This window comes from Schistocerca cancellata, chromosome 6 (assembly GCF_023864275.1).
Source record: "Schistocerca cancellata isolate TAMUIC-IGC-003103 chromosome 6, iqSchCanc2.1, whole genome shotgun sequence".
In the NCBI taxonomy this organism is placed as follows: domain Eukaryota; kingdom Metazoa; phylum Arthropoda; class Insecta; order Orthoptera; family Acrididae; genus Schistocerca; species Schistocerca cancellata.
In genome coordinates this window covers 330,433,488-330,458,685 of record NC_064631.1, presented here as the reverse complement: position 1 = coordinate 330,458,685, position 25,198 = coordinate 330,433,488, and the positions used below count along the sequence as shown (strand labels likewise).

Below are 25,198 nucleotides of genomic sequence, written 5' to 3'. Positions count from 1 at the left end.
TACATTCCTCGGTTTCGCCATGCCAGCATAAGCACACAGACACCTCGTTGAAAGCGTCACCCTGAGAGTTCAAGTCGTCATAAAAGCCAAATGTGGATACAATCCTTATGAATGCCCACTAATGCGTGTCCAGATAATTTTCACCAATAGCGTAATCTGGGTCCTGGCAATCAAGCATCTTATCATTAATACACTGTGCATAAATCTGTGTGACTGGATGCGAATCTGAAAGGCCGTCCTCCTGAATGCGAGTTGAGAATGATTCGACCACATACAGAAGTATGGACGGGGATATCTTCGTCTTTCCTCTGAATACTGAGTGTGAACTTTGTATTCTGTCGTGTGTACGACCCTTTGAGATAGTTTTATTTGGTCGTGGAAGTTTGTGGCAAAGAAAATAAGGCAGAGGATGAAGCTTGCGGTGCGCAGCTTATGTCTCTCTAACAGGATTGAGGAGTTACATTCGGTTGGGTTAAGAAGCACTCCCATTCTCAAACAATGCGAAGAGCACTACGATTTGACACAAGGCAATGGCCTCAGAGTCTGCATTTACTGAAGCCCAGCAATGTTTCCTCTACTCTTTCCACGATCTGGTTAGGCAGTGGCTACCTCCGGGTCGAGGGGAATAGAATTTGTGATTTAGTGATCTAACTGAAAATAGTTAATTTACGGTACACAGTCCTCGTACTGAAATAATAAGCAATGAGAGTTTTTTCGACTGGTTTTATCATCCGTTATTAGTGGAATAGGACACACTGACGAACCAAGATATTATGACCACCTAGTAAGTAGCGTGTTGGTGGAACGCTGGAAGGCAATAAAGAATGGAGTCCGATCGGTTGCCGGAAGTATATGTGGCACCAATCCCCATATAGTACGGGGCAATGGCCTATGGGTGCGGAGATGGTGCCTGATAAGTGTGCCAGATGGCTTCCATCGACTACAGATTAGACAAATGTGATGGCCGAGATATCAATATGAGGATACTACCGTGCTCCTCAGCCCAACTGTGGCAAGATTCTGGCCTTATGAAGTGGGCATTTATCCTGCTGGAATAAGCCATCGCCACCACGAAAGGCATGAAGCATGAGGGGATGCAGGGGGTCCGCAATAATGTTCACACAGTCCGGAGCTGTCAAGGTGCCTTCGAATGTACCATAGGTCTTATGGAAGACTGAGTCGAGTCGGCGTTTAGATAATCCCTGACAGCTGAGAGAGATGTTGCCAACTTCCAACCGTGAAGCAGAAACGGCTGCAAGCGAAACCAGTAGCCGACAATAAAGTTGTGACAAAGTGAGACACTGCCACAGAGACTAATACAAAATGGCGATGCGTGATTGTTTGAAATGGAGGCGCGAAGCAGCCCACTCAACTGTCAGGGATCACCTCACGCCGACTCTTCTACAGGTGGTACAGCAATGGCGTCTGTGGCGCGGAACATGTTTCGATAGCCATTCACCTGGATGATGGCGCATCCAGACCCAACAACTGACCTAGTGAATCGTGATTGATCCTACCAGGCGACACATTTGCATATATTCACAGTCTAATCTAGATGGTCCCATGCCACCTGCAATCTAACTAACGATGTTCAAGGGGGACACGTACGGCCGTCTGCTGCGGAATCCCTTTCTTGTGCCGCGCGGTCTCGGGCGTCTTGTCACGGTTCGCGCGGCTTCCCCCGTTGAAGGTTCGAGACCTTCCTCGGGCATGAGTGTGTGTGTTGTCCTAAGCGTAAGTCAGATTAAATAGTGTGTAAGCTTACCACAACTTTCCAATTTTTTCCCCTTGCTTGTTCAACAATTTGCGCTGAATAGTGTGCTCCGAAACATCTGCATGTGCACCGGCACTGTACTCGGTTGTCAGATCCGCCACAGGTTGCCGCCTATCCTGCTTTACAGATCGAACAATCCTCAGACATCCATGTTCTGTGATGCACCACGTCGCCGATTAGCTTCGGCGTTTCTGAAATGCTCGTTCCCAGGTGCCGGACAACACCAATCTGCACTTTCCAATTTCATTAGGACAGACAGCCAACGTTGCAAAATGGTTATTGTTTATTACTTTAGATTCGGGGTTTTATTCACAAACCATTCTTGAATCATGCATCCAATCAGAATAAATATTACTCCAGATAGCAAAAACTCGTGACAATCGTTACCCGAACAAGTATAAAGTAAGTTAAGTTTCTGCTAGTACCCGGTTTCATAATCACTTGCTTTACATTCCTTTCGATAACGGTTGTCATGATTTTTTGCTACATGTTGTAATACTCCTTCTGACTGGATGGATGAATTAAGAATGGGCTGTGACTAAAAACCCGTAACTAGTCATCATTTAGTAAGAAACAGGAGCTATTTTGCAAATTCGGGTGACTGTCACTGTGAAATCGTATCACAAGTTGCTGATCTCCTGCATCCCAGTATGCTGGAAATCCGTAAATCTGCCCTTTGTCGAGGTCGAGAATGTCAGTGGATTTCCCGATATGCGGTCAGTATCGTCCCCGCTCCGCTTACATTCTTTCCTTACCACTTCACGTGAGCGGGCGACATTCATTCTCGCGATGGGGAGTAGTTATAATGTTTTGGCTCATCAGCATCTCGTTGAAAGCATGCTGATGGCGGAAGTAGCAGAATTTCCACTACTAACAAAAACGGGTCCTTCTGCAAATATAAGTGTGTAACACAAAGTAAGGTAAGAGTTTAATGTTCCACACCACAAGGAATCTGATACGAAATGCATACATTTTACTGAGAAGGTGAAATCATTCTTTCCCAGACAACGGCCGTAATGAATGTATTTTTCTCACATTCAAAAATGCTATTTTCGAAAGAGTACGCTCTTTATTCGTGAAGAAATGAATATCGCTTTACCTCGTCCCCTTTTAGGCTGTTATGCATTACAGCTCTTTACGCAGCCGTTTGCATATCCGCGTGTTCGTGAATGACTGCAATTTACATTTAGATCGAAAAGAAGCCTCCTCTCCGCAGCTCCCGTTACCAGAATGAACAAATTATTCACTATTTCCCGTTCAGAACGAGGTACAAGAGCAGTACCGGGCTTCTCCCCCTTTGTTTAGCTGTGGGGGCGAGTAAGACAGTACTAGAGGCGGAAGGGTGGGGGTGGGGGCGGTGCGAGCCACAGGCGGCTGTCGGCGTGGGTGTTCCTACAAAGGGTCGGGTCGCAGCGGCGGGGCCCCTGCCCGGTTGTGTAACGGCGTTACCGAGGAGAGGTCCCGGGGTAGACGTAATGGGTCGGCCTGTGGCTCGCTCCGTCCTCCGGAGCGACTGTAATTACGCCTGTCAAAGCTTCACCCCTGCATTACGGCGTTCGCCTAGATAAGCTAAGTGGACCAGGCAGGGCAGCCCGTCTTGTCAAACTGACAGGCAGCCGGTCTCTGTTGGAGCTAAGATGGGGGAGTGAAAACGATCAAGAGGAGAAAAGGAAAACTGTCAGTACGGACGTCTTTGTCGGGGAGCATCCTCCTTGAAGAAAAAAGGCAGAGTACAAAGCTTGGAACTGTTTTACTTAAAAAAAGGATTACTTTTATCGAAGCTGGGAAAGCTTGCTATTACAGTAGGGAAATGGCATAAAGGACGTATTTACACTGCCGGAAAAAAATACGCACACTTGGGAAGACGACGTCGATTTTACGAGGCGTTGTTTTTTCTACATCTACATTTAAGTACCGTTTTGAAATAAGAAACGACGTGCTAAAGATATCTAAATAATTTTATTTTTACATGAAAGCCTGTACCTTAATCTACTTTTCTACATAATTTCAGACAATACTGAGGCACTTGTCATAATGTTGTACCAGTTTTTTAATATCCTCCTCATAGAAGTCTGCCGCCTGACTTGTTAACCACTGCATCACCACTGTTTTGACTTCTTCATCGTCTTGAAGACGCTGACCGCCCAGGTGTTTCTTCAACTGCAGGAACAGATAGTAGTCACTGGGCGCAAGATCGGGGCTGTACGGAGGATGATCTAGAGCAGAGCTTCCCAACGTCCGCAGGCTCTTTCTAGGGGGTCCGCGGCCACCCTTCACCAAATCGTGTAAAATAATGAGTAAAATTATTGAATAAAAATGTGAAAATCAAATTCATCACTATTTTTTTCCGTGTGAAAAAAATGTGTACTTTCACTTCAGGTTGTATTCCCAAGCAGCCTTTGCGGTTCCTAAGCAAGAACGCATACACAGTTGTGCCGGAGAATGCGGCTTCTCTGATCGACTGTTTCGCAACAATACGGGGGTCGTTTGTGCGCCGGTTGAAACCTTTTACGCATGCGCGGAGCGAGCTATGTCGACCAATCACAGCACTCGCTGGCACATATGCGGCCCCAGGAATCATTAAATGTTAAACTTGCTTTGTCAGTGCACTACCTATTTCATAAGTCGATTTTTGACCTTCAATTTGTTTTCATACATCTCTAAACCAAAGACTATTGATACTTCGGGAGGGGGGGGGGGGGTTCATTGGGAACAGACTAGGGGTCCGCCATGGATTTTCGACTGAAGAAGGGGTCCACCAGCTGAAAAGGTTGGGAAGCCCTAATCTAGAGTTTTCCATCGAAAAGATGTGATGAGATCTTTGGTCTGATTCACCACATGCGGACGAGCATTCTCTTCAAGCAAAACGATGCCCTTGCTCAACTTCCATGGACTGTTGCTTTGATTATGGTGTGACGTAGGCCGCCCATGTTTTATCGCCCGTAACAATTTGGCTTAAGAAATCATCACCGTCGTTGTGGTACCACTCAAGGAAACTCAATGCACTGTGTAAACGTTTGGTTTTCTGCACATCCGTCAACATTTTCGGTACCCAACGTGCGCACAATTTTCGGTAATTCAAGTGCTCGGTCACAATGCCATACAAAACACTACGAGAAACATTAGGAAAGTCATCCCGCAAGGAGGAAATCGTAAGCGTCTGTTTTCTCTCACCTTATTGTCCACTTCCTGCACCAAACTCTCATTAACGACCGAAGGACGTCCACTCCGTTGTTCATCATGCACATTTGTGCGGCCATCTTTAAATGCTCTCACCTACTTTCGTACCATTCCATCACTCACAATGTTTTCTCCGTAAACTGCACAGATCTCACGATGAATATCGATCGCTTTTAGGCCTTTAGCACTAAGAAATCTTGTAACAGCCAGTACTTCACAGTTGGTGGGACTCACGATTATCGGAGGCATCTTAAACACTCAGTACACAACGTAAACAAGGAAGATGGTTCAAATCGCTCTGAGCGCTATGAGACTCAACTTCTGAGGTCATCAGTCCCCTAGAACTTAGAACTACTTAAACCTAACTAACCTAAAGACATCACACACATCCATGCCCGAAGCAGGATTCGAACCTGGGATCGCAGCGTCCGTGCGGTTCCAAACTGTAGCGCGTAGAACCGTTCGGCCACTCCGGCCGGCTAACAAGGAAGAATCAGACTGTAATGGCGTCAGTACGTAGATTAAGGTACAGGCTTTCATGTAAAAATAAAATTATTGAGATATCTTAGCAGGTATTTTTTAAATTTCAAAACAGTACTTGCAGAGCGCCATCTGTGTCTACCATTTAACAGTGAATGCTGACAATCAGGAGTCTCACAAGGAGCCGGCACGACCGTGGCGTCGGGGATTTGTCCGAAATTTTGTGTGGTGAAGGAGGACCCCAAACACCTCACGTGGTTAAAGTATTAGGACGCACTACTCGGAAAATCCCGAGAAAAATCGATCCAAAGTTTCTTAGGTGCCGTATGAGTATAAAATGTTAGTCCATTCCCGAGTCGCCGTTTGGCCTGCATAGTTAGCGCTCGTACCCTTACGCCAGAGGTCTCGGGTTCGATTCTTTCTTCCGTACTTTTTTTTCTTCTGTTGCTTGCAAAATTGCAGCGCATTGTTACAGGAGAAACGTGAAATTAATCCCCGGGAAGACTGTATAAAAATTCATTCTATACTTCACCACCAATTATCGTCACCAATATTCCGAGACATTATTCAATATTCCTGGTTTGCCTCAAAATTATCAGAAACTCAAAGCATTTTCGTAAATGTTAATGGGGCATGTTTTTGTACAGATTTACTGCAAACGCCCTGTGATTGTAAAAAATTCCGCTTTTATATGTTGCGCAAGATGTCGCAAAAATTATTGCTTTGTTTATTTTTACGATAATTACCACTGCGGTTCTTGTTTACAATTATTATATGTATAAAAATTTAATGTTTCCCAATCGACTTTGTTATTCTGATTGAAAACCCAATGTTTTTTTCTCATATACTTTACAATGAAAAACGGAAAACCCACCGCCATGAATTGTGTTGTTGGACATAAAGAAAATAATTTTTATTCAATAATGTAACTAATTTGTTAAAGATAATGTAGGTTTGGGAAACTTTCTGAATAATTGGTGGAATAACAAAAGAAAATGAAACAGAAGAAAAAAAGTGCCAGAGGAGGAATCGATCCCGCGACCTCTGGCGTAATAGTCCGAGCCCTGAACATCTAGGACAGACGGCGGCTCGGCAGTTCACTAACATTTTATACTCATATGGCACCTAAGAAACTTCGGGTCGATTTTTCCCTGGATTTTCCGGGTAGTGCGTCCTAATATTTTAACCACGTGAGGTGTTAGGGGTCCTCTTTCACTTTCTGCAGCCAACTGAGCGAGTTTCAAACGTGTCATATTGTGGCCTTCCGAGTGGGGGCATATCCTTTCGCAGAATCTCCATACAAGTTGGACGTGCTGCGTCCGTCGCGCAACGATGCTGTTAGTGACCACGTGGCCATTCTCACATCCGTAGACGAGGTTCTGGACGTCCACGCTAAACAGACGCCGGCCAGGATCGTCTTTTAAGTGTTGGTAGTTTGTGAGTACGACGCAGACCTGGTGAGCGCTATCTCGTGGAGTGTATTCGTCCAAGACACAATAGCCGCACCCTAGGCCTTATGGTCCGAGATGCAATAAGATGCAACTCTCGTACACCTTGGGTGTTTCTGGAGGGGCCAGTAACCAGCGCTCGGTACGCGCAGAATGTCGTTCGGCTCGTTCTTTTGCCGTTCTTGCAACAGGAAGGTGATGTGTTGTTCCAACAGGATAACGCTCACCCACACACTGCACTTGAAATTCAACGAGCTCTGCAACAGATACGATAACTTCCCTGGTCAGCACGATCTCCAGATTTGTCTCCAATCGAGCACATGTGGGTTATGATGGGACGAGAAGTGGCTCGTCAGCCAACAACTCTTACAGAAATACGTGATGAGGTCGAGTAAGCGAGGCTTTACGTATCCCAGGACAGTATTCGCCACCTGTACGATCGACTGGATGCCAAAATCAGCGCCTGCAATGCCTTTTGTAGACGCTGCACCACGCACTACTGCGGTTGTTTCAGCGTAGGTCGATAACTGCTACCTCGGAACCACTTGTGCTATTGATCTGTAAATGTAAACATTTCATGTACTCCATAAGGACAGTTGCAACAATAAATCTTGAGCGAACTGGAAATTCTCAAAGGAGTGAACTTATTTTTTTCGGCATTTTATATACAGTATGAGCTTGCTTTCTGATGTATCAAAACATAGCTGCCATAATACCGACTTAAATGCACAAACATAGGTATTTATGTTATAAATTTGTTTTCGCATATGTGCCGCCTTGAGTGAAATATATATATATATATATATATATATATATATATATATATATATAATTGGTTCAATATGGCTCTGAGCGCTATGGGACTTAACATCTGTGATCAGTCCCCTAGAACTTAGAACTACTTAAACCTAACTAACCAGAACATCACACATATCCATGTCAGAGGCAGGATTCGAATCTGCGACCATAGCGGTCACGCGGTTCCAGGCTGAAGCGCCTAGAACCGCACGGCCACACCGGCCGGCTCTTGAGTGAAAACAATGTCTTTTTCTTCTTTTCTACCCAGACATGCTTTGCTAAAGTTAAAGCATCATCAGTGTCTTTTTATTATTTTATTTAATATATGCCGTGGTTTGCGCGGCTTTCTATATTTTGCGTTACAGCTGTTTATCTTTCACAGTTTGTTGTGTTTTGTATGTTTCCCCATTACCCTCGCTGTGGAAACATTTAAACGTGCACTAGGTCACTGGTTAAAAGGTATTAAAAAAAGCACCATGCGTTATTTTTTAAACGGTTTTCTAAGAATCTATGAGCAATTTACTTTTCGCAGAACGACATTTTTCCTGTTCTAGAAGATCCTGTTTTAATTTTCCCTCTTCCATTCTGTTTTCCTTTGTCTTATCGCTCTGTTTCTATTCGAGAACGTTCTCACCGGTGGTGAGGAGATGATTCGCAATTTTGTATCCACTTCCTCCTGTCAAGCGACAACAATTCTCGGCGAGTGCATGTCAGATATGTGAGTGCTTTTGCACATATGTGGCACAGAATTCCAGCCCTCCCGTACGAGTCAATGGCCAGGTTTCAGTCGCTGGACCACTGTCTCCAGTCGCGTTACTGAGCTCAATGATATGAACTGCAGTTTCGTCTCTTGTTGTTACACAAGGAGTTAAATCCTCCGTCGAACACACATTAGGACTGTATGGGCACATTCCTATTACGTAAAATGCTTTTTATTTGTTTCTGTCCTACAGTTGGGAGTTTCCGAATAAACCGTCGCAATGCGGAGTACCCAAGCCCGAAAGTTCACAAGCTGACAAAATGTAACGTTAGATCTCCTCACATTACAGATATACAGCTGCTACCGCGTGGACAAGGGCGCAACACCATGTGGACATCGTAGCATATCCAATCATTGTTGGATCCTAACAAAAACGGTTTCTTAATTGAATGCCATAAAAAAACTGAAGATGCAACAGCAAACCGCTGATGGTTACATCGGTTAGTTACAGGATAACAGATCAACTGAACGACTTTTTTTTTAACGAGATGATGTAACAAGTTTACTGAATATGTATACGTGATTAGTTGCAGTGGATGACCACATGCTGGTCACTTGCAAGTTCCTAAATAGTACAATGGCCTAAATGCAACACAAAAGAACATATTTTTCAGTCCTAATCATGCAGCTACACTTAAAATCACAGGTTTTTTTTATATATAAATAAGCTTCCAGTTTTAGCATAAAAACTCGTCTATGGTACAGGACGAGTTCAGAAGATTTTATTTTAGATTAATTTCAGACTTGCTTTAGTACCCATAACATAGTTTATATTACCGGTATTGAGAAAACGATGGAAAACTTTCATTAGTGCATTCAGAGCTCCTTTCAGAGCCACTAATAGCTTTAAAAATGAGTAATAAAGATATTTTTTTCTTCTAGTGTCGTATATGTGGACGAAGGTATTCTTCTCAAATCGTAATACATTATTTATAACGAATTTCATCAGCGAAACTACGTTTTGCAAGACGCAGTTAAATATGCAACTCCTTCAAGAGCAATCTAGAAGATGACTACGGTGTGAAACACCACGTATTTTTCTTAATGCTCACTTTTCTGGATCAATACCTTGTTTCTAAGTGGTGAGATAATCCAGAAAAGAATTCAATTTTAAGTGGAAATATGCAGAATATGTCAAGAGATTAGCCGCTTCCGTGTCTGTTATCACTCATGCACGCTTGTATAGTGGCGGTCGACTCTACAAGCTAGATCGAACCATGGTAGTGGAAAAATTTTTGTTCTCGGTATTTAGACGGCAAGAGGAGAAGGGATGCTAGCATGAAGTTCCTGATCTTCATTCTGCGCGCCAGTGTCCTACATTAAATTCCGAACCTCTGCGCATTATCTCACGAAGCTAGGCCATGCAACACAGATAATGGTGATCTGTGCTATTCGAGAGTAGCTATGCGCCAGTCCCGGGTTTCAACCTGTCCCACCCCTTCATCCAAACACCACAACACCATAAATCAGTCGTAACAGTCATCCATGCCACACAGATACACATCTGACACTTCCTAACAGGTTTCCACAATTACTTCTCAGCACGACCTTCCTTGCAACACACAACCTTTTCGGACTGTCTTTGACCAATCTATATATGTTATATGTATACATAATTCTAAAACTAATTCGTTTGTTTCCAGGTCAGGAAGAAAGAAAGTAGTTTTACTTAATTGTTCTTCGAGTTCAAGTTCTCATTAATATGTGTACACATAAATTTGGAATATTCTACTTTGTTTACTGACACCTGTTCATGTGCTGTATAAGTCGTCGGTGTAACTCCATTTGCTGTACAGAACTGATTGTAGTGTTTTCGCAAAGTTAAGGAGGGTTCATTTTCAGAGGACAAGTTAGTTGGTCTTTCAAAAAGGTCATTAACAATTTCTTCTGCGGCTTTGTCTCAGAACGCTAGTATCGTTTGCGAAAGCACCGATTTTACTTGATGGATGTTATGCTGAAGTTCATTCACACAAAGAATAGCTGTGGACCCACAATTGAACCCTGTGGGACTCACTGCATGATATCTCCATTGTCAGTGGGCACTGGTACAACAGCTAGCGAATGTCAGTTTCACGCCATATGCAGCAAATACAGACAGACTTCAATGTGTGTAGTCTTAGAATATGATTCCCGTGACGGTACTTCCTTTGTGTAGTTGGGCTGTAACTAGTGCAATAACGAAATCCTGACTGACCCAATTACAGTAAATAATAAGTTTTACTGTTGTTGTTTAACAATCAAATGGTTGAAATGGCTCTAAGCACAATGGGACTTAACATTTGAGGTCATCAGTCCCTTAGACTTAGAACTACGTAAACCTAACTAACGTAAGGTCATCACACACATCCATGCTCGAGGCAGGATTCAAACCTTCGACCGTAGCAGCCGCGTGGTTCCGGACTGAAGGGCCTAGAACCACTCGGTCACAGCGGCCGGCCGTCTAACAATCAATTTGAAGTGAGAAGTACGTCAGTCCATGGAATATTTTTGTAAGATCGTACCTCAAAGAGTAAACACGGAATCCTTATATAGGATCTCTTAGCTGTCCGATTGTCTGTCCATACGTACAGACCTCTTTTACTTAGAAACAGATAGGATCTCAAGTTTAAATTTATGTCAAATACTAGGCTCTACGGTTCCTTGGTGGTGTAAAAATTTAAGAATGTCAACGCAATCAAATGATACGGCCATTTTGGTCACATTTTTTGACACTCCCGAAGTGAATCATCAGAACCTAGAGATGAACTTTATATACACATAATTAGTCTGTGCGGAAGTCTCAGAGCGCGGGTCCTATTCGCACTTTTATATAAAGTTTCCGCCTATATTGTTACCTTGATTACGCCCACGTAAGAGGAACGAGCGATAGTCTAGTGCAGGGGTTCCCAACAAAATTTTCTCGAGGACCCCCCCCCCCCCCCCTTCATCGAGCATGATTGGTACCTTGTCATATCACAGTATCAAGTACCTAAAAAAAGCCAAATTAAGAGTCTTTTTATACGTTTTCTATGTGTCAGTTGGTTCTAGGAAGACGCTAGACGCAGAAATTACAGTTCGCTAAAGCTCTGCTCGGGCCGGCCGGACTGGCCGTGCGGTTCTAGGCGCTACAGTTTGGACCCGCGTGACCGCTACGGTCGCAGGTTCGAATCCTGCCTCGGGCATGGATGTGTGTGATGTCCTTAGGTTAGTTAGGTTTAAGCAGTTCTAAGTTCTAGGGGACTGATGACCACAGCAGTTAAGTCCCACAGTGCTCAAAACCAGCCAGCTCTGCTCATGCAGGAAGAGGCCAAAACAAAAAAAGTCTGTTATCATACGAAACATATTTAATATATTTTTTATTCTAATAGCCTCTTGCGGACCCCTCTGGCATACCTCGCGGACCCCTGGATGTCCGCGGATCACCTGTTGGGAACCACTGGTTTAGTGGATCGGGCCTATAAATTGTAGACCAAGCCGCAATGCCTTGCAAGTTTAGGGCACGTGGTACTCACGAGGTGCCTGCCGTCGCGGTGCGGCGCGCCCCTGCGGATCTGCTGCTGCAGCTCGGCGACTAGTGCGCGGCGCCGCCGCTGGAGGTCGTCGTCGGGCGGCAGCGACGCAGGGCCCGAGTCCGGCGGCGGCAGCGGCGTCTCCGCGGCTTGGCGCGACACCACGCCGCCGATGGCGAACGCGCGCGGCGGGGGCGGGTGCTCTGCAAAACACAGGAGCCTCTGCGTCACCGGCCGCGTCACGTCCACGTTACACTGTGGAGGCGTCAGCAACTTCGAGGAAACTCTGGCCACCGCTGAAAATGGTTGCGACGAGGAGATTTGTACCAAATTCTAAACGGTGCGGACGTATTATCAAAAGTCCCAACCAAAAACAAATACAGGGCACTTCAAATACACTGCTGCGGAAACGAAGATATATCAAGAAGCCACGGTCAGATGAAGTCATGTACCCCAAAAGCCAAGGCCGGATTTTCGTGCAACTTTGGCTGCAGTCACGGACTGTGCGGCTGGTCCCGGCGGAGGTTCGAGTCCTCCCTCAGGCATGTCCTTAGGGTAATTTACGTTAAGTAGTGTGTAAGGTTAGGGACTGATGACCTTAGCAGTTAAGTCCCATAAGATTTCACACACTTACTTACTCATGCAATTTTGTACCTGTATACACTGTCGGCGAATATGTAGAAGATTACGAGTTACAATTCTCTGTGACAGGCAGAACGGCGAACAAGGTGTAATCAACGTTGCACGTGTTTAGTTGTTAACAGGCCTGGTAGGGTGTACAAGAAGCGCGAACAGCGTCAGATGTTCAATAATCACTGAAGAGATAAGGAGATGCTGCTTACTTGTGTGAGACAGCCTTATGAGCCCCACTGTGGGTCTCCATTTGGTCGGAGGGTTGAGTCGTGCAATATACAGATTTGTGGGGCATTTGCATGTGACAGGGATAAATCCTCCTAAAACTGCCGAAATCAACTACTGGTGATGTGATGTGAAGTGGAAACGTTATGTAAGACCTCATGTACTGACGGACAAGGACTGACACGCATTATGAAGAGTGGCTGTCAAACATCATATGAAATGACTCGTGAGCTCTATTATCTACATTTACATGTACATCCATACTCCGCAAGCCACCTGACGGTGTGTGGCGGAGGGTACTTCGAGTACCTCTATCGGTTCTCCCTTCTATTCCAGTCTCGTATTGTTCGTGAAAAGAAAGATTGTAGGTATGCCTCTGTGTGAGCTCGTATCTCTCTTCGCGAGGTATACGTAGGAGGGAGCAATATACTGCTTGACTCCTCGGTGAAGGTATGTTCTCGAAACTTTAACAAAAGCCCGTACCGAGCTACTGAGCGTCTCTCCTGCACAGTCTTCCACTGGAGTTTATCTATCATCTCCGTAACGCTTTCGCGATTACTAAATGATCCTGTAACGAAGCGCGCTGCTCTCCGTTGGATCTTCTCTATCTCTTCTAGCAACCCTATCTGGTACGGATCCCACACTGCTGAGCTGTATTCAAGCAGTGGGCGAACAAGCGTACTGTAGCCTACTTCCGTTGTTTTCGGATTGCATTTCCTTAGGATTCTTCCAATGAATCTCAGTCTGGCATCTGCTTTACCGACGATCAACTTTATATGGTCATTCCATTTTAAATCACCCCTAATCCCTACTCCCAGATAATTTATGGAATTAACTGCTTCCAGTTGCTAACCTGCTATATTGTAGCTAAATGATAAAGGATCTTTCTTTCTATGTATTCGCAGCGCATTACACTTGTCTACATTGAGATTCAATTGTCATTCCCTGCACCATGCGTCAATTCGTTGCAGATCTTCCTGCACTTCAGTACAATTTTCCATTGTTACAACCTCTCGATATACTACAGCATCATCCGCAAAAAGCCTCAGTGAACTTCCGATGTTATCCACAAGGTCATTTATGTATATTGTGCGGCATACCTGAAATCACTCTTACTTCGGAAGACTTCTCTCCACTGCAAATGACATGCTGCGTTCTGTTATCTAGGAACTCTTCAATCCAATCACACAACTGGTCTGATAGTCCATATGCTCTTACTTCGTTCACTAAACGACTGTGGGGGAATTGTATCAAGCGCCTTGCGGAAGTCAAGGAACACGGCATCTGCCTGGGAACCCGAGTCTCTGGCCCTCTGAGTCTCGTGGACGAATAGCGCGAACTGGGTTTCACACGATCGCGTTTTTCTAAACCCGTGCTGATTCCTGCAGAGTAGATTTCTAGTCTCCAGAAAAGTCATTATAGTCTAACATAATACGTGTTCCAAAATACTACAACTGATCGACGTTAGAGATATAGGTCTACAGTTCTGCACATCTGTTCGACGTCCCTTCTTACAAACGGGGATGACCTGTGCCCTTTTCCAATCTTTTAGAACGCTAAGCTCTATAGTGATAGTAGCAGCCCAGCTACGAAAATGACTGTGTACAGGGAGTTAAAAACGGGTCCAATCGTCAGCAGCTCCTCACGACCCACGCATTTTTATAATTAATGGTAAGATCAACGATACTGAGCAGTGGATAACTGAAACGAGTGATTTGGAGTGACGAATCACGCTGCATCGTGTGGCAATCCGATGGAAAGGCTTGGGTTAGGCGAATGCCTGAGGAACTTTACCAGCCATCGTGTGTAGTGCCAAAAGGGAAGTTTGGAACAGGTGGTTGGGCTGCGTTTCGTGGTTGGGGTGTGGCCCTCTCATTGCGCTTACGCATACGCTAAATGCGGAAGGATATGGAATGATTCTGCGGCACTGAGTACCGCGCACAGTAGAGTAACAGTTCGGAGACGATGACTTATCAGAAGGACAATGCACCCTGTCATAAGGCAGGACACGTGAGGCCGGTTTGTGGGCAATAATATTCATGAAATGGCTGGCTCGCCTAGAGCACCGGCCTGAGCCCAATGGAACACGTTTGGGATGAGCTGGAACGTCTACTTCGCTCCAGACTCCAGTATCCAACATCATTAACTTCTCTGGTTTCAGCTCTAGAAGAAAATTGGGCTGCCGTTCCCACACAGAAATCCAGACAACTCTTTAAAAATTCCTCCAACAGTGTTCAAGCCGTTATAAAAGCGAAGGATGAACACACCACACATTAATGTCCTCTAATAGGTTTCCAGATACTGTAGATGAGAAAGTGCATTTGTTTTTACGCTAATTTTGGGTTCTTCATTTCGTATCGATAATTTGGCATCGATTTTTACTGAGTACCCATGTTTCGATGTTTGACCAACATCGGCCATCGTCAGTAGAGACTGACCTGCGAAGCCGCTGTCGGTGTCCGAGGCGGCGCGCGCGGCGGCGTCGTAGGCGTCGGCGGCGAGCGACCAGCGGCGGCCGTGGGGCGGCTGCGAGGCCTGGGGCCGCTCGATGCTGTGGTAGCCGTGGTCGGCGGCGCCGGAGGCCGAGCAGGAGGAGGCAGTGCCGGTGCTGTCGCTGTCGGTGCCCGTGCTGGTGCTGGTGCCGCGGCCCGACGACCGCCGGCTGCATCCGCCCAGCGTCGGCGGCAGCGACGTCGGCTCCTCCACCAGCGGTGACGGCACGTAGAACGTCGTCGACACAGACGTCGCCGGCGGCGGCGGCAGCGGCGCCGTCACGGCCTGCCGGGGCACAGGCAGTCGTGGTATTAGAACTCTGCCACCGAAGACCATCAGCTCGAGGAAGGAAGAAGACTCGGGATGAAAAGTGGTCCGCTCAAAATGGCTCTGAACACTTTTATTCCGGGGAAAGAACCCCGGTGCTAATTTTGAGAGCAGGTTGAGTGAAGCTTTGGTCGTTCTAGAGGAACTGGAATGTAGAAAAATCTTCGCCCCCTATCCGTGTTTGAACCCAGGACCCCCAGGGCTGCAGTGTAATGCTCTAAGCGACCGAAGGTCATAAGTTTTTTTGTAAGAGCCAATACTGACATTTTGGAGAGGCACTTCGGGCCACCCATGTACACATCTTGTTATTAGTTGGCAACCTACATGCATAAGTTTGTTACCAATCTCCAGCAGACTAGCTACAAGGGCGCGATAGGTTGCCGACCGGACCCCAGGTGCCGATTATTAAAAGTCAACACCATTATGAACACTTAAAATAAAATGGCTCTGAGCACTATGGGACTTAACATCTGAGGTCATCAGTCCCCGAGAACGTAGAACTACTTAAACCTAACTAACGTAAGGACATCACACACATCCACGCCCGAGGCAGGATTCGAACCTGCGACGGTAGCAGTCGCCCGGTTCCCGACTGAGCCCCTAGAACCGCTCGGCCACCGCGGCCGGCAAGTGTTCCTCCTATTGCCGTAATATTACTGCATTTCACGTTCTAGAGGTGGGATAGAATGGTGTGTAGGACAAACGGGCAGCCGAGAATGCAGTCATGGTCCAGCGAGTGGAATTTCCTTGTTTTAACATTTTAGAATACGAAGTGTGGTAAAAAAGTAAAGGGAATTTTTTAATTTCGCGGGCTTTATACATCCGGTTTTCTAAATTCTTTTATCTCGTTGGTACACATGCTCCTGACGTATGTTTGCTTTTTCAGCTCTTTTTAATATTTAGTATACTGTTGACTGTCGAAAGGCACGTAAGTCATCAGAAGATCAAAACACATTGCAAAACGATTTAGAAAATGTATCTGAATGGTGCAAAAACTGGCAATTGACCCTAAATAACGAGAAGTGTGAGGTCATTCACACTAGTGCTAAACTCCGGTTACATGATAAATCAGTCAAATCTAAACTCTGTAAATTCAAGTGTATAGCTAGGAATTACAATTACGAACAGCTTAAATTGGAAGGAACACACACATAATGTTGTGGGAAAGGCTAAAAAAAGGTTGCGTTTTATTGGCAGGACACTTAGAAAATGTACCAGATCTACTAAAGAGACTGCCTATCCTTGTCCATCCTCTTTTAGAATACTGCTGCGCGGTTTGAGATACTTACCAGATAGGATTGACGGATTACATCGAGGAAGTTTAAAGAAGAGCAGCACGTTTTGTATTACCGCGAAATAGGGGAGAGAGTGTCACTGAAATGATACACGATTTGGGGTGACATCATTAAAACAAAGGCCCTTCTCGTTGCGGTGGAATTCATCACAAATTTCAATCACCAACTTTCTCCTCCGAACATAAAAATTTTTTGTTCACGCCGACCTACAAAGGCAGAAACGATCATCGTAATAACATAACGGAAATCAGAGCTCGTGCGGAAAGATATAGGTGTTCGTTTTTTCCACGCGCTGTACGAGACTGGAATAATAGAAATTATTGTGAAGGTCGTTCGATGAACCCTCTGCCAGGCACTTAAATGCGTTTTGCAGAGTATCCATGTAGATGTGCGTGTTTTCGAGTGCTCGGCGAATTTTTACTTTCGGAAAAAACAGATCAAAGGATTTGCATTGAATTTTGCTTGAAAAATGTAATAAAGTGCAGCACCGCATTCGTAATGTTGATTTCGGCTTTTGCAAGATCTACTACCAGTAAGACAAGAGTTTACGAGTAGTGTAAACCGTTCATAGACGGTCGAGAAGACGTTAAAGACGACGACGACGCCGCCTTAGCACATCAATTACCGACGACAATGTGGGAGAAGTACAGAAAAATGGTTCTTTAAAATCGCGCAGAGGTTGCTTATGATGTCGGCATATCCTCTCGCTCATGCCGAGCAATTTTTTCCGACGTTTTAGGCATGAAACATGTAACAGCAAAGTTCATTCCGAAATTGTTGAATTTCGACCGAAAACGACGTCGCGTAGACATCGCTCATGAATTACTGAAAGAAGTCGACAACGATCCAGAACTTCTAGGTGACGAAACATGGTTACAGAGTTAACTTCGAAACCCAGGCCCAGTCGTCCCATTGGAAATTGCGTGAGGAGCCAAGAGCGCCAAAAAAATTCGACAAGTTCGATCACATCTGAGACCGACAAAAATATTCGACAAGTTCGATCACATTTGAAGGTTCTTCTCACTGTTTTCTTCGATTACAATCGAATAGTGCGGAATGAGTTCCAGCCTTATGATCGTATGCTCAAAAATGAATAACTGGAAGTTATCTGCATGAAGCAGTCCGAAGAAAACGACCAAATATGTGGAAAAAAAAAACACCTCGTGGAAATTGTATCACGATAAAGCTCCCGCGCACGCCTCAATATTTATTCGTGATTGTTTGGAGAAAAAAAAGAAAGTGAACTGTTGAGTTGCGTCAGCCACCGTATTCGCCGGATATGGTCTCCTTCGACTTCCATTCCCGAGGCTTCCAGAGGCTGAAGAGAACCATGATAGGAAGTCGTTTTGCCACCTATAATGAGATAAAAACAGAATCGCTGAAGGAGCTGAACACCATAATGAAAAGTGAATTCTACAAGTGTTTCCAAGAATGGAAAAAGTGCTGGCACAGGAGTGTTTTTTCTGAAGAGGATTACTTTTGAAGGGGAGAAAGTAGTTGTTGATGAATAAATAAAGATTATTCCAGAAAAAGAAATTCCTGTTATTTTTCGATCACACCTCGCACGTTAATAAAGGGGTGGGATACTTGTGGGCAACACTGTCACCTACAAGCAGGGCATAGAATTCTTGGTCACTGAAGGCGTATAACCGACAGCCGGTCGAGGATGCTACTGATACTGCTACTGCTGCAGCTACTACTGCAGCGAGGTAAAAATCATGGAGGTATAATAAGGGAGACGAAGCTACAGTCTTACGCTGTACGTTGCTTTGATGTCACCGCGGCCAGACTGGGTGCCCCAAAATATTAGCAGACTAAAGCTTACGGCTGCTTCTTGTGGTTAACCTGTGTTGTTAACTACGCAGCAACTGTTTTCAACACTAATTTTTATAGAGCTTTCGTGGATAACACACGTGTCAGGAAGGCATTTTCAGACATTTCTCCGGTGTTATATGTATATTTGATCTAGTAATACGACGCATTTGGCCTCGTTTCGAATAAACAGTAGGAATATGTGATGTGACGAGGCTGCTTTCGTAATCAAGCTTTTCCCCGAAACTAATATTCGAACTATGTCCTCTTCCAGAGGGTACTGAAAACACATTTTGCTATGTTTGGTCGGTTACAAGTCACTGCTTCTTACAGCGTCCATCGAGAGAGTTGGACTCAAGGAAAAACTAGAGTCAAACGACAGAAATAAAACCGCTACAGTGAAAGTAAACAGTCCAAACAAAATTCATGTAAGGCACGTAAATGGAGCAACTAAAACCTATGAAGGAGGAAGCGTTGCCTTTCGTAGAATACAGAAGAACTGTAGCGTCATAAAGAAGATTGCTTCAGATTACAGAACAGGATCCCTCTTTCGCCTTCATGCGAGCGAGCACCTAACCGACAGCTCCCCAGCGGGCGCCTGGCTCTACCAGGTAGGTAAATAGACATGACGGTTAGCCATGTCACAGTGGTGACTCAACGAAACTTATCGCTCTCTGCGCTCTCTGCGACTTCGCAATCTATGTGCAAGTGGGCACAGCCGACTGCGTCAAAGGCGCCGAGCACGTGGTTGCGTCATTAAGCGAGGTACTATCGGCAACTTCAGCCAAGCTATGCCAAGTTTATTCGTCCTCCCTCGCGCGCAACGCAGCGGATTGGCCATACGCTTGCAGTCTAGTTTCACATCCCACTGACGACGAGGTCGAACTGGACGAAGCCCAAGTTCAGATTGGCCCTTTCAAAGGAACACCATCTCAGTTTTCGACTTACGAGATTTAGAGAGTTCGCGGAAAACGAAACTGGATTGCCAGATGAGATTTGAACCTACGTCTTCCTCAGTATGTCTCTTAGCAAGGCGCGATAGTTTTCACTTGCTCATGGAGAAATATTGAGCCTGCGAATATGACATGACACCATCAATTTGGCGGATATGCAACAGGTGTAAAATAGGAACTATAACAAGAATTACAGCTATTCTCGCCGACATCACATTTCTTGGGTCCACCAACTCATAACCAAACTGTTGCCTAATCTACGTTTTGAATAACGCTACAAATCAGTTAGTCATAACTACTAAGATTGTCTTCACATTCATTGTATACTCCAAATCACAACAGAATTCCCAGTTTCCAACCTAACGGAGACTTAGGTTGCAGTACGCATCAGTCTCTCAACACAACGTACATCCTAGAAAATAATATACAAAGAAAACAAACACACTCAGTATTCTGTTCTATCTCTCTCCCCGTATGTAAGACGTCACTCGCCACATCATTACATCACGGGTCAATGGCGACGACAGGCAGCGGCAAACTCAAGCCATCCGCTCAGTGTTCCGAGAAAGGTGGGAACGCCAAGGGGGAAGTGAGAATGGAGATAATTCCCAGAATGAATTTTCACTCTGCAGCTACAGATGGGGCTCGAACCTGGGGCCTCTGCCTTCACGAGGAAATGCTCTACCGTATGGGCTACCCAGCCACGTCTCTCTATCAGACCTCCGCCAGGAGGAAGTACAGCTGTGAAGTCTGGTCGAGACACGTGCGCGGAAAAGTCCACACGGTAGAGCATTTGCTCGCGAAGGCAAGGGCTCCACGTCCGGGTCCCAATCTGGCGCACGGTCTTAATCTGCCAGCAAGTTTCGTGGTTATTATTCTCTGTGGCAACACGCTTCGACGATGAAAACAAAAACTGACTCCATGCAACGGCAAACGCTTGAGTAACGGTGAAACTATACAGGAAAGTATTTTGATGGGTCTGAAATGCGTATAATGTATAAATGCCTTCCAAAAGCTCCCTTTGTGGTTACTACACGAACAAAGAATGTAGCAAAACAAAACGCTACGGGTCTGCCATTATCGTGCACCATTTCCAAAGAATATCACATCATATCATGTAAGAGCTACAGCCTCGATATAAATCTAAGCTCTTATGTGCACTGTTGTTGAGACAATCACTGTAGCGCCATATTTTTATTCATTCTTCTTTCACTCTCTCTTATTCACGTTACCTCTGCTAAAACGAGTAATCTTTTTCTTTTTTTTTTTTTTTTTTACTGTCTTTCTCTTTTCTAGACGTCTTAACATGTCCATTTGATACGAGAGCGATCATAAGTTAAAAACTGAAAGTGTACTTCTCTGATACTGACCACACGCCATGTCATCCTTTGCCGGGAAGCGTCATTTGGATGTGGCCAGCACATCCCTGTCTTTCAGTTGGTGTCGGCTTTCCAACCTCTGGAGCCGAAACTTCTGATCCGCGTGGCTCCTCTGTTGACCCTACGAGGCCGAGCGCAGCCCGTTACTCTTTAATAAGAACCTTACTGTTAGTCTAGATTGCAGTTCTACACTTCAGTTTCACATTTCTCCGGTACTTGTTTCGCCTCTGAATAACCATCATCAGGTATGTATATACTACGTCAATTTTAGTAGGGTCCGAATAAACCCAATACGAGGTATGACCAAATAGTAACTGAGATTTTTGTTTTCCTCAAAATATCTTCATTTGTTCATGAACATCAACTTTGTCCCCTTCAAAGCAATCACCTTTAGATATAAAACACTTGTGCCAGCGCTTTTTCCAAAATTGGAGCCGCGAGGAGTGGCCGGGCGGTTTATTGCGTCACGTCACGGACTGCGCGGCCCCTCCCGCCGGAGGTTCGAGTCCTCCCTCGGGCATGGGTGTGTGTGTTGTTCTTAGCACAAGTTAGTTTAAGTCGTGTGGAAGTCTAGAGACCGATGACCTAAGCAGTTTGGTCCCTTAGGAATTCACACACACCCAAATTGGAGGCACTTCTGGAACTTTTCGTTATGATGTCGCAGCGGGCCATGTCCGGGGAATACGGCGGCTGAGACGACATAAAGGTTTTGCTTTTTGCCAAAAAATCAGAACAAGCATTGAGGTGTGATCGGGGTCATTATCATGATACAATTTCTACGAGTGGTTTTTACACAGTTCTGGTCGTTTTCGTCGGGTTGCTTCACGCAAACGACGCTTAACTTCCGGTTAGTATTTCTTATTGACCGTAAGAAAAATGGTTCAAATGGCTCTGAGCACTATGGGACTTAACATCTGTGATCATCAGTCCCCTAGAACTTAGAACTACTTAAACCTAAGTAACCTATGGACATCACACACATCCATGCCCGGGGCAGGATTCGAACCTGCGACCGTAGCGGTCACGCGATTCCAGACTGAAGCGCCTAGAACCGCACGGCCGGCTAACCGTAAGACCATAAACCAAGAACTCATTATGCACTATCTCATCGTAATCAAAGAAACCGGTGTAAAGAACCTTCACATGCGATCGAACTTGTCGACTTTTTTTTCCGATCTTGGCTCTTCAGTTAGTTTCTATTGAGACGGCTGGACCTTTGTTTCAATGTCATACCCTTACACACATGTTTCGTCATACCCTTATACACATGTTTCGTCATCACACCCTTAAACACATGTTTCGTCACCTGCTGTAGCCTGCCGGCCGTTGTGGCCGTGCGGTTCTAGGCGCTTCAGTCTGCAACCGCGTGACCGCTACGTCTGCAGATTCGAATCCTGCCTCGGGCATGGATGTGTGAGACGTCCTTAGGTTAGTTAGGTTTAAGTAGTTCTAAGTTCTAGGGGACTGATGACCACAGATGTTAAGTCCCATAGTTCTCAGAGCCATTTGAACCATTTGCTGTAGCCTTCCTGAGAAGTTCTGGATCGTTGTCGACATTATTCAGCAATTCCTGTGCGACCCTTACGCGACATCCTTTTTAGTCGAAATTCCAGCATTTCGGAACGAACTTCAAAGCTACGCGTTTCCACGACCAAAACTTCCGGGGGAAAAAAATGCTTTAAATGAGCCAATCATAAGCAATTTCTCTGATGGTAATTCGGTGATTTTTGAGACCCATTTTCTTTACTTCTTCCTCACTGTCGTCAGTAATTGATGTGCTATGGTGTGCTATGGCGCCCACGGCGGTCGTTGTCTTCGTCTTCTAGACCTTCTTTGAAGGGTGTACACCTCTCGTAAGCTCTTCACAGCAAATTCACGAAAACCCACAGTCAACACTTCGAGGGCTGTTCTGCACTTTATTCCATTTTCCAATCAGCAAATTGTTTGATTTATCTTTTCCATAAAAATTCGTCGAACACTCGAAAACTCGTATAACGGTTTCGACTGTCAACAATAAACTAAATATTCAAAACAGGTAAAAATGTAAAAAAACATCAGTAACAAGTGTACCAACAAGATGAAAAAAATTGAAAATCGGATGTATAAAGCCCCGAAATAAAAAAAATTCCCATTGCTTTTTGAATCACACATCGTATGTTTTGCAAGTACTACTTCAAAATTGGTCTTATGCCGATGGTATCACACTGAAGTGTTATGTAATCAGTCTAATACTGATCTGATAGCTATTATTCACAGTCGAAACTGTGATGTAGAAACATAAAAGCGGGGTTTTAACAGGCAATAAATGTAACGAAGAACTGTATTTTTGCTTTGCTCTATTCAATCGAAACACTTGTAAGTTCAGTTATGAGTTCTCATGGACCATCGGAATGGCTGGACGTGATCAGTTGTTGAATCTGTTATGCAATATGAAACGAAAAGGCGCCTAGTAATTCTACTAAAACCTTCGGTTTGCTTTAATAATTTTAAAAAAGTTTTACAAAATTTTGTTCACATCTTGTTGCAGTTACGAAAATCACAAAAAGTGCAATTCGCACTGTAACGAATATTTTGTGTTACTGACGAGGAACTCACTATCCTTTTAGAAGCTGATTTCATAGGACAGGCTAAGAATATGAATGTTGTGATCAAGTTCTAGCAATCCATTGGTTTTTCGACTGCTAAGGCTACGAAAGATTCAATATATCGTAAAAGTGCCTTGTTAACTCCTGTGAAGGAATCAAACTACCTAGAACTTTTCTCGCTGAAGCATATTTCTTAGGATTGACGTTTTTCGTATCAATGTTTAAAGAATTAATACGCCCTAAGTCATCTGAACGACAGAACACTGAGAAAGAACAACGTAACAGCGACAATCACTCTGTAATTAACACAGGCATAGACAGCAGCTAAAGCAGCTCATAGCTACCTAAATTTGATCTGATCTAAATATCGCAGTGTACCTTATATTACCAATTGCCGTAAAGAACCTTGTAGACACGTGTGAAACAAATACAGGGCAATTCAAATTAATACAATGATTTCAGACGATAATAATTATGTAACGCATAGCGGTATATAGATAAGAATTACAGACAAGGTAGAAGAAAGTTCAAGATTTCGATCATTTAGCAAGCGCCGTGAATCTAAAGCAGTATCGAGATCCGAACATTTTAAAATCAACAATTTCTAAACCGTTGGATCACTGGTACTCGACATTACGACGCTGTGTTCTGCTCTTGTCCACCTAACATCCATGGATTTCTTTTAATGGGGTTACGTGAAAGATGCAGCTTTGTGATTCCTTTACCGAAAACAATTGCACAACTCAAAAAGAGTATTTCTAATGCGTTCGCTCACACTGACTTCGCATATTATTCCGAAAACATTACGTGAAGTGGATTAACGCTTAGATGTTGCGTGTGTGACCAACGGGAGTGAGTCGTAGAATACCTATGAAGTACGTAAAACAAAACGACCATGCTTCTATATCTTACTGATGTATTGCTATGCTTCAATCAGTTATAGCCGTTAGGAACTGCTATTTTCATTTTGAACAGCGCTGTGCCCGCATCTCGTGGTCGTGCGGTAGCGTTCTCGCTTCCCACGCCCGGGTTCCCGGGTTCGATTCCCGGCGGGGTCAGGGATTTTCTCTGCCTCGTGATGGCTGGGTGTTGTGTGCTGTCCTTAGGTTAGTTAGGTTTAAGTAGTTCTAAGTTCTAGGGGACTGATGACCACAGCAGTTGAGTCCTATAGTGCTCAGAGCCATTTGAACCATTTGAACAGCGCTGTAAAATAAAATGAAGGCACGCCATCATGGATGAAACTTCACTGCGAGATGACTGTGACACAGGTGAATACTTTTAAAATCGGACATAATAATCGGAAGGATAACGTCAACTTTTTTCGAATCCATTAACTTAAAACCGATGTGAAATAACGGTTAGAAGTTCCGAACATTCCATGTCAAAAGCCAGAAGCCGCTGGCACCGTGGCCGTTCTATCGCATGAGATTCCACTCCGGTAATATTCGACTATGAATGGTTCGAGTTATGGACGCCAGATGTTGGCAAATTCCTTTCCGATAACACTCTGGAACGCACGACATGGAACAGGAGTTGCATGAGACTTAATGCTCCGGCAGAATTTCTGG

The 25,198-nt window shown here is 44.7% G+C and overlaps 1 protein-coding gene across 1 annotated transcript in view; it reads right to left on the bottom strand.

The window, feature by feature from the left end:
- LOC126088312 (uncharacterized) overlaps window positions 1–25,198 on the bottom strand; it is a 557,842-nt gene that overhangs the window by 14,652 nt on the left and 517,992 nt on the right. The window contains exons 3-4 of the mRNA XM_049906443.1: window positions 15,283–15,564; window positions 11,932–12,261 (exon numbers count right to left, since the gene is read on the bottom strand). Coding sequence (XP_049762400.1) covers window positions 11,932–12,261; window positions 15,283–15,564 — 612 coding nt within the window. The remainder of the gene's footprint in view (window positions 1–11,931; window positions 12,262–15,282; window positions 15,565–25,198) is intronic.